Source organism: Lactuca sativa, chromosome 2, assembly GCF_002870075.4.
Source record: "Lactuca sativa cultivar Salinas chromosome 2, Lsat_Salinas_v11, whole genome shotgun sequence".
NCBI lineage: Eukaryota > Viridiplantae > Streptophyta > Magnoliopsida > Asterales > Asteraceae > Lactuca > Lactuca sativa.
The window spans coordinates 125,914,009-125,924,070 of record NC_056624.2 but is presented as its reverse complement, the minus strand read 5'-3'; the positions used below and the strand labels follow the sequence as shown (position 1 = coordinate 125,924,070).

The 10,062-nt window shown below is 36.4% G+C and overlaps 1 protein-coding gene across 1 annotated transcript; it reads right to left on the bottom strand.

Annotated features, from left to right (window-relative positions):
• Positions 1-952: 952 nt before the first annotated feature.
• On the bottom strand, positions 953-4,372 carry LOC111898606 (uncharacterized). The gene is made up of 7 exons (XM_023894500.3): positions 3,872-4,372; positions 3,595-3,681; positions 3,238-3,507; positions 2,806-2,970; positions 2,649-2,702; positions 2,397-2,543; positions 953-1,664 (listed from the first exon to the last, which is right to left on the bottom strand). The coding sequence occupies exons 1-7, from the start codon at positions 4,061-4,063 to the stop codon at positions 1,287-1,289; spliced, it is 1,293 nt and encodes a 430-aa protein (XP_023750268.1). The 5' UTR covers positions 4,064-4,372; the 3' UTR covers positions 953-1,286.
• Between the last annotated feature and the right edge of the window lie 5,690 nt (positions 4,373-10,062).

Below are 10,062 nucleotides of genomic sequence, written 5' to 3'. Positions count from 1 at the left end.
CGGTCATGCCAATTCCCTTTCATTTTGGGACATGACCGTGTACCGGGTTGGTTTTTACTCCTAGAGTCTTCCTATACATATAAAATTGATGGGGTTCCTTCAAGAGGAGCAATTTTGGATGATTTTGGATGCCATTGGATGTGATTTGGAGGTTATTTGTCATATTTTATACACATAACTTTGATTCTTAGGTGTTGTTTGTTTTGGAAGTGGTTAAATGTTTTTTGTCTTTTTTCATGTTTGCAGAAGAAGACATGCATTTGAAAAACGTCTACCCGTCAGAGAGGAAAAATGCTCAAAAAATACTTTTATAGAAAAACAAACAAGGTCTTAGTATTTAATACACATTTGTAATCGTTTCATTCAAGTTCTCTTTTGAATATGAATCTGTCCTCATCTTCCCTCGTCTAAATATGAAACATCCTCATCTTCTATTACAATACATCATCGCTAGATAGTTTGGGTATTTGTGCTTGATGATTTTGTTCAATTCATTTTCCATACTAGGTTCTTAGTACTAATTCACATCCGTTTGTTAGCTAAATATTTTGTCTAATAATTGGCAATATTTGGTAGCATGAAACTCCTTCCGTATATTCATATCATTACACGTGATACACGTGGACCCACAAGTGAAGAAATATCGTCAAAAACAACATATGAACACATGAGAGGAATCATATAGATTGAAAAACATACATACAAGAAGGACAAAAGAAAGGGTGAGATGTGTCACTAGGTGAAACTTTAGGGTAGATTTTGAACAATTTCTGACTTGGCTGATGCAACAAAGGCCACACATACAATAAAGGTTTTGTGTCATGCACTCACGTGGAGGTTACATCCAACACATATATTGTCAACAGTCATCCCTGAAGTTTACAGATTGAAACGAAAATACCCTCCACTTTTTCAAAAGTTCCCAAGATCAACCCCTCAACTTTCATACAACTAAATCCAAAAGCCCAAACAACTTTATCATTAACAAACTTCTCCAAGAATAGCAAAAATCCAAAAAGAAACTATAGCAAGACTCATGCTTTTCAGAGACTTTGCCATTGCCACATCACATCCCTTCATTCACTTTGAATTAAGAGAACTTTTCAAATTCAACCCACAAAATAATTTTTTTTCAAAAAAGGCCCAAAACTACCTACCACATAAAAAGGTCATCACATGTACCAAACTAAACCCTACAAATTGACCCAACTAAAAAACCAAAAGAAAAACAAAAAAAGAAAATTATATAACATAGGTAGATTTCAGAATTAGGGTTTCTTTTAGGGTTAAGGGCAATTTGGGTTTTTACCAGGGCCTCCATAGTAAAAGTAATGACCCCAATCACTATTGCTTCCAGTTTGAACATCATAACAGTTGGATTGCTCTGTGAAAGTGCCGATATCTTTAGGAGCTTTTAGATTATTTTCTTTATCAACAACTTGAATGTTCCTGAAATAGCTTGCTTTCCCGAATCCTTCTTCGGGGAACTGCCCGCTGCCCATTTGAGTCGATGTGTGCTGCCCGTCAGGCTCTGAATTCACCACCTCTCCTCCCCATTCAATCATGGAAGCACTGTCGGCGAGATATGAAAACAAGAACGATGGCCAGTATCCCAATACGTATCCATTCCCAAATTGCATCCACCAATTTCCCTCTTTTTGATCCTGAAATTTTATCATAAATCGATTATTTTAGTAGATTAATTAATTTAAACAATTTCGATTAATGTGAGAATATGATATGATGTCACATTTAATAGATTCACCACCAATTTAATAATTTGCCAATTTTAATAATTTAGAAATTACAAAATTGTTCTATAAATCAACCATGAATTTAATACCCATTTTCTAAGAAGATAATCAAAAGAATGCTCAGAATATGATATGGATGTGACATTTAATAAATTCAGCATCCGGTTAATAATTTACAACTTACAAAATTGTTTTATAAATGGTCCCTATCCACAAGAAAGAACTTAAAGAGAAATTTTATAAATAAAAATCATATTCGCAATTACATCATGACATTGTTTATATGTTACGAAATGATGTTTAAACAAATAATTGTTTTTGTTGCGACTAAAAAGTAATTTCACAATTGACATATTAAAAAAAAAATGTTAAATAGGACCACTAATTTGGGTCATTTTGATGATAATCAAAAAGATTCGCTCACAGCATTTGTTCCAAGATTATATTCTTCTGAAAGACCTTTGTTTTTTCAGTTCAAGAAAATGAAAAAATATATAAAAAAAAGTGACACCTTTTCTTTGTAAGGAATAAAGACCACTTTTACCAATTAAATAATAAGTACAATCGAGTAAGTGCTATCTTTAAAGTAATTAAAAATTAATTAGTGGGCTTTTAGGTAAGTGGGTTAATTTTGTAATTTACCTTCCAGACAAGGATACTTATATCATATTGTGAATTCCTATACGCAGAAACAGGGGAAATACTTGCACCCATTGCTATGTTGTTGTTGATTTGAATAAATCCAGAACATAGTAGATTATAACATCCAGTCGCTTGATACGCATCACTCTACAAAATTAAATATTCCAAAATAAATTAATAAATAATAAATAAATAAATTCCCATTTAAGTTCATCAAAATATATTTTTTAGATTTAAAAATTCGTTACTTACAGTCCAATAAGTGAAAAGTCGTGTGTTATTATCACCATAAAGATCCGGACTCACCTGAAAATTAATCGAACATTTTTAACATCATATTCAACAAGATTGTAACGTATTTATTTATTTCTTTCGTTGTTTGTTTATTTATTTATTTATTTATTTATACCTGCCAACCAGCTTCAATACTATTAAGATCTTCACCAAAAGAACCACCTAAAATCCAGATTTGCGATAAGCTAAATTCATTTGATTGTTGTATTTTTGGTTCCCAAACATTCATGGTAGCTTTTGCTCCATAAAATTTGTCTCCTTCAACATAAGCTATTGCATGCTACACATGTCATAAAGAACACAATAAAAAAACAACATTTTAAATCAGTTAAAATCCAAAAAGATACACACTCAAAAGTCAATAAAATGCATTTAAACTTGAGTCATAAAAGGTTATGTTATGTTACATTCAAATTGAAAAAGAAAACATACCCATTGAAAATTGGTACAAAACGAACATGGGTTTTTTAATTCTTGTCAGAAAGATTGAAAATTGTGTATTTTTTTTTTATTTTTATTTAAGTTCAATAATTTCGCACTTAATTACCTGATGTCCACTTTCATTAACAAGATCAGGATCTGCAGATTTGGGGATGCTCCGAGGTAAAGGAATGCTTGATTGCTTCTTCTTCCCATATCTTTTCACAGAGCTAGCTCGAAGAACATCGTCTTCTTTTGTTCTTCGAATGGGTATTGTATCTTCAGGGCACATGCCATTAACATGCCATAGTTGATGGATTGAGTTTTCTCTTTCTTTCGACTCTGTTTTGACCTTTTCTGAATCGTAAAGCCCTTCTGGATGATAATTTGGTCTCATCTGAACGAAATCGAAAAGGAGAAGTTAATAATGAGAAGTTTTGTGAATGATGTAATGAAATTGAAATCATTAGAGTGAAAGTGGAACCTGGATTTTGTGGTCTTTGAGGAATGGATGATCGAAAGCTGGTTGATGAGAGATGTGTATACAGTCAATCTTATCTCCATCTGGACTCTGAGAAATCATGCAAACAATAATCAAATCAACTGTTGATTCGCAATAATTGATATAAAATCGATACAAATCGGGGGTTTTTGTAAAGTGAAAGAAGCAAAATGTATGAACATTGAACACATGAGGTGTTTCTAAACGCTTGAAGAAGAAATTAGAAGAAAATAAACGAATAATTTGAAGTTAAGCGAACCTCAATGGTTTTAACCGGGGGTTTGTTGAGGCGTTTCAGGTGTTTATGAACTTGAAGCTTCTGCCTGGAAGCTGGTGGTTGTCGAGCAGCGCAAGATAGCGAGGTCAGACTCAAAACGATGAAGATGAACAGGAAAACTCCATTATTAAGCCCTATTCTTTTCCGGCTTCTGCTAAAATACGCGACTGCCATTTTCAAAAGCTGTGAAAAGAAACCAAACCCAGAAGCGAGAGAGAAAAAGCTTTTTGTCTTCCCAACTACAAGCTCCCACTGATACTCACATCCACCATGATTAAGCAACACACACAGTCACTCTGCTTATCCTACGCACCTCCTAAGCTCGAAGTGTGTCTCTCTCTTTCTTTCAAGATTCTCTCTCTAGATTGATTTTCAGTGTATTTTGGATTTATAAACACGAGGGGTGAAGGAGAATGCTGAAAAAGAAAGAAGTGTGCCTGTGTGTGAAGCAGTGAAGAGGGTACGATAGAGAAAATGGGTGGGGATGAATTTCCATGAACGGCCACCCAATGGTTTTGTTTGTCGTTTTCACTGATATTTACGATGTTGCCACTCACCCATTTCAAACTCATTTTTTTTCTTTTTAATTTTGACCATACTACCTTTTTTTTTCTTCTATTTCTTTATCCATTGTTTAAAGTAATTTTTTCTGTTTTTAATTAAAGAAAACAAATAAAGAGTCTATTTTGTCTAGGACCAACTATTCATAAAAGGAAAAAATTGAGATACTAAGTTTTCGTTATAAAGCTATGCATAGTTCGACAAAAACAAATCAATTGAGCAATTTAATGGAGTTTGGTTTTATATGAAGTGATGTATTGGTTTGAGATTCTTTATTACTATATGATTTGAAATGGCAAACGTGTTATTCGATCTTAAGTTTCCATTCATTACCATTAGATTGATTAGATAAAAAAAAATGTTATAGAAAATTTGTAAATAAGGGAAAGTACAATCTCATACACAAAATAGAATTACATTGACAAAGTTGACCATTTGACATTTTTAATGACATTCAAAAAATTACATTTTAATAGACAAAACTGCAAATTTAATCTTTGTGGTTTGCAAAAAATATTGGATAGGATCCAAAAAGTTTTCGACTTTCATGGAAGGTCCAAAATCAAGGTTTTTCTGTGTTTTTAGTCCAAAAAAATTGAAATGACGGTTATATCCTTTCAATTTCTTTTTTATTATTTTTTTCATTTTTTAAATACTATTTTAATTTAAAAAATAAAATAAAATAATTTTATCTCTCTCTCTCTCTCTCTCTCTCTCTCTCTCTCTCTCTCTCTCTCTCTCTCTCTCTCTCTCTCTCTCTCTCTCTCTCTCTCTCTCTCTCTCTCTCTCTCTCTCTCTCTCTCTCTCTCTCTCTCTCTCTCTCTCTCGTCACTAAAAAAGAAAAGTCAAAACCCAACCCACTTCTTCTTCTTCCCCAATACAAATTTGATGAACCCAATTCATTTGTGAATGGGAAGACTTCATCTTCTTCCATGTTTGCTAGAACCCTAACTTTTCCCATTATTTATCAGCCGGTTTTTATTTGATGATTCTTACAATCCATACCACCAACAATAGATCCACGAATTCACCACCACCACCACTACTTCATTACTCCTACCACCATCAACATCGCGTTCTTGTTGTATGGATTCCGACCAGCTCCACCACATCTTCCATAGGTTCGATAAAAATAAAGATTCCAGAATCACCAAACAAAAATGAAGATTTCGTTCTAATCAAAGTCCGATTTTGACTTTTCAGTCAAACATTGTTCTTCTCGTTGCAATCTCTTTTCATGTTGTTGTAACATATTTGATAAAACGGAATAAGTATCATCAAAGTGGGATGGATGTGCTGTTGTAACAACATAGAGTTGAATGTATGATAGTCAAACAGTCAACAATTAACCCCAAATCTGTAAACTAGTGCAAACTGTTTCTGGGCATCACATTCCTGGTCGAGTTTTAAAGAAGTAAGGGGTAAGGGGATAAGAAATTGTGACACACCTCATCTTTAGATTCGGTGCCATAGAAGGCAGCAACAGTAGCATCAAGTAAAGCAACATCAATCGGGTGACCTAAATTCCTATGCTTCTCCGCCGCTATTGTAGAGAAATTGTGCAAGTGTAAAACTTTAGATGAAATCCTCGTGTGATTTTTTTTTTTGCAGAAAAATCCTGTTACAGGAAGCAGTGTACATACGAAACCCTAAAGAGCGAAAATCAGGAAGACGGACTATACATATTCTAGATGGAAGATAAGTAAATATAAATAAATAAGACAACATCAAAATAAAGCAAAACAAATGTTAGATATATATATATATATATATATATATATATATATATATATATATATATATATATATATATATATATATATATATATATATATATATAGAGAGAGAGAGAGAGAGAGAGAAATATTTTATTTTCTTTTTTAAATTAAAATTGTATTTAAAAAATGAAAAAAAATAATAAAAAAGAAAGTAAAAGGGTATAACCGTCATTTCAAGTTTTTTTGGACTAAAAACACAGAAAAACTTGATTTTGGACCTTCCATGGAAGTCGAAAACTTTTTGGACCGTATCCAAAGTTTTTTACAAACCACAAGGACTAAATTTGCAGTTTTGTCTTTTTAATATAAAATAACTTGATTTTTATTCGGTGTTGTAAAATGTGTGTAACGGCAGCAAGTGACAATTTAGACTCTCGAAAAAACTTAGGGAAATTGACTTATTAAGGTGTTTAATTTTTCGATTTGTTTACATCTGCGTAAATAACTTATTATTGTACACATCTAGATAACAAACTTTTAAAAAACGTTCATATATGACCACTATGACCGGTTGTATTTAATGGAGGACTCAGCGAGTCCATACGTGGACTCGGCGAGTCCACGCTGTTTAATGAAACCCTAATTTCTCGAGTTTGGGACCTATATAAGGACCCTTATAGCCACCATTTGCGGCTACCAGACCCTTGAGAGAAACCCTAATAGTGCTTGAGCGTTTGTGAGAGAGAAGAAGCCATTATTGGACCTTTGTGGGTTTGTTTTGCAATAAGAGGTTGATTCCAGCTTAGAGGAGGCCAAGGAGGTTGCTTATTTATGGATTGCAAGCAAAGGACATCATCCTTGAGGTAGCATATCGATCCTTTTTCTGTTTTGTTAAAGAATCCATGGATCTAGGGTTTTCTATACCCTTTATTGGGTTGATTTGTTGGGAATATGGTCCCTTATCATGTTTAGATATCAGATCTGGATCCATAGTGGTCCAGAGAATTTATTCCATCTTGCTTTATGAGGAGTTATGGAAGAAATGGACTTAGGATGTTGTATTTGGGGCTAAATCATCAAGTAGTGTCATTTGGACGTTGCATGAGTATCAAGTTCGAACCTTTTCGTGTTTATTGAGCTTGGGAAGGTTAGAACTATGGATTAGAGGAACAGATCTGACCTCAGAAGGTCATTTGAGTGTGAGCATGGAATGAAATCGCCGAGTCCATGAGCGGACTCGACGAGTCGAGTCGAGGTTGCCCCGCGATTCGTGACAGGTGTAACTCGTTGAGTGGAAGAAAGACTCGACGAGCCAAGAGAGTCTGAAAGAATTCAGAGGAGCCACTTGGACTCGCCGAGTCGGGTCAAAGTTGACCGTTGACTTTAGGGTTCTAGTCAAGACTAGTTTAGTAGAGTTCAGGGAAGCATAGAATGGCCTTCTACTCAGTCTGTAGAGATGAGATCATGGGAGAGTATTGATCGAGAATGTTATTTGAATAATAGGAGGAGGCTAGGTCGGGACGTGCAACACGAGAGTTTATCCGACTTCATTGAGGTGAGTCTTCTCACTATACTGTACCTGGAAGGGTACCTATGTGTGACCGAAAGGTCTTGTATGATAGGATGTATGTGCTATATGCGGTTATGTGATATGTATGTGCTGTTGGATTAGTGTCTAAGCCCATAACTATTTTGGTATGTACTTGACCCGATGGTGCATGGTCCTTTTGGGTTGCCTTCACCAAAGCAACTTGATAGGATGAATTATGGAGAGAAAGGATTAAATATGATTTATTAATATATTATGAGAATAATATATTAAAGGAGAAATCATATTGTTTAATTAATATTAGTCAAGAATTAATAAGAATTAAGTTTGTGACTAAAAGACATTAATTAAACTTAAGGGACTAGAACTGTCAATTGTATGATAGTTGAATATTGAGCTAATGGACTCCATATTAAAGGAGTGGACGAATTCTATGGGGAAACCCATTAAAAATCTTCCTAGGCCTTTAAGGAAGGAGCCCATGGGTTGCTTAGGGCTTAAGCATCCAAATTACGGTTTCCTTGTTAGATAACCCTAATAGCCTCACTATTTAAAGAACCCTTATGCCCCAAAAACGTGGTGAACTGGTCTTCAAGGGTTTCCACACGTTTTAGGCAGCCTCCTTCTGTTCTCTTCTTCATCCTCTTGCCCTTGGTGTTTGTGAACCATTAGAGGAGTGACATTTGTGACTCTAAGCTCTCTAAAGTCGATACAAGAAGGATTTGAGATTGTTATTGCTACATAACAATCAAGGTATGATCTAAACCCTAATTTATATGTTATATTGATTATCATATGCTAGATCTAGGGTTTATAGTCTTGGATGAATTGAATGTACAATAGAGAAACCTAGACCAAGCATTAGGGTTTGTATGAGCACATAGGATGTTATTATGGCCAAAACCCATCAGATCCATATCTCTAGAAGCCTCTTCTGATAAAATGGTAGCAGATTTGAGCTCCTTAAGCCGTCTAGATTGCCCTCATTCCTTCTTCCTTGCAAAATCACACTAGAGATGATGAAAATGGCTTCCTCTCTCTCTCTCTCTCTCTCTCTCTACACTCTCTGTTTCTCTGGTGCTCTCAAGGGTGAAGGTGGCTGCAAATGAGGGCCATAAGATCCCTTAAATAGGGAACAGGACCGAGGATTTAGGGTTTCTACCCACATCGCGGACTCGTCGAATCCCTTCATTAAATCCAGTCAGCAAATCGCGATCCTACTCGACGAGTCTAGGCGTCAACTCGTCGAGTCCCTCTTTTGACAAAAATAAATAATTAAAATATGATACCTGGAATTCCGAATGTTATAATTCTCCCCCACTAGAATCAGACTTTGCCATCGAAGTCTCGCTCTGCAAACAACTCTGGATGCTGCTCCCGCATCTCTAACTCCGGCTCCCAAGTCATATCGGACCCTCTCCTATGCTGCCACTGGACCTGAACTAGGGGCACCCCCTTGTTTCCTCAGAACCTTGATCCTCCGATCCAGGATCACGATCGGCCACTCAACATAATTCAGGCTCGCATCCACCTGTATATCCTCTAGTGGCACTACCACTGACTCGTCGGTTATACACTTCCTCAACTGAGACACGTGGAAGGTATCATGTATCTGGCTCAACTCCGCAGGTGGCTTTAAACAATACGCTACCCTGCCCACCCTTGCGAACACCCTGAAAGGACCAATGTACCGGGGCCCCAGCTTTCCCCTCTTCCTGAATCGGATCACTTCTTTCCAAGGAGATACCTTCAGGAGAATGAAGTCACCAACCTGAAACTCGAGCTCGGATCGTCGCCTATCCGCATAGCTTTTCTGACGAATCTGAGCTGTCAGCAACCTTTGTCTGACCTGCTATATCTGCTCATTCGTTTGAAGCACTATCTCAGTGCTACCCATCACTTGCTGCCTCACCTCCCCCCAACAGATGGGAGTCTGACGCCTCCTCCCATACAACAACTCGAAGGGAGGCATACCAATACTCGAATGGTGGCTATTATTATAGGAAAACTCAGCCAATGGTAGGTACGTGTCCCAACTTCCTCCGAAGTCCAACACACATGATCGAAGCATGTCCTCGAGCATCTGAATCGTCCATTCACTCTGTCCGTCTGTCTATGGGTGGTAAGCGATGTTGAAATGCAACCTCGTACCCAACTCCTCATGGAACTTCTTCCAGAACCTGGAAGTAAAACACACGTCTTGATCTGACACAATCGAGATTGGTACCCCATGCGGTGACACCACCCCCCCTTACGTATATCTTTGCCAGTCTATCCGTGGAAGAGCTATCACTCATGGCAAGGAAGTGAGCGCTCTTCGTCAGCCGGTCAACGATCACCCAAAT

Bases quoted from the DNA above. Each gene is read 5' to 3' on its own strand.
- LOC111898606 (XM_023894500.3), bottom strand. From the start codon at position 4,063: ATGGCAGTCGCGTATTTTAGCAGAAGCCGGAAAAGAATAGGGCTTAAT. The intron at 3,682-3,871 runs GTTCGCTTAACT...ATGATTTCTCAG, and splicing joins CCCCGGTTAAAACCATTGAG to AGTCCAGATGGAGATAAGAT. The intron at 2,703-2,805 runs GTATAAATAAAT...ATTAATTTTCAG, and splicing joins GTATTGAAGCTGGTTGGCAG to GTGAGTCCGGATCTTTATGG.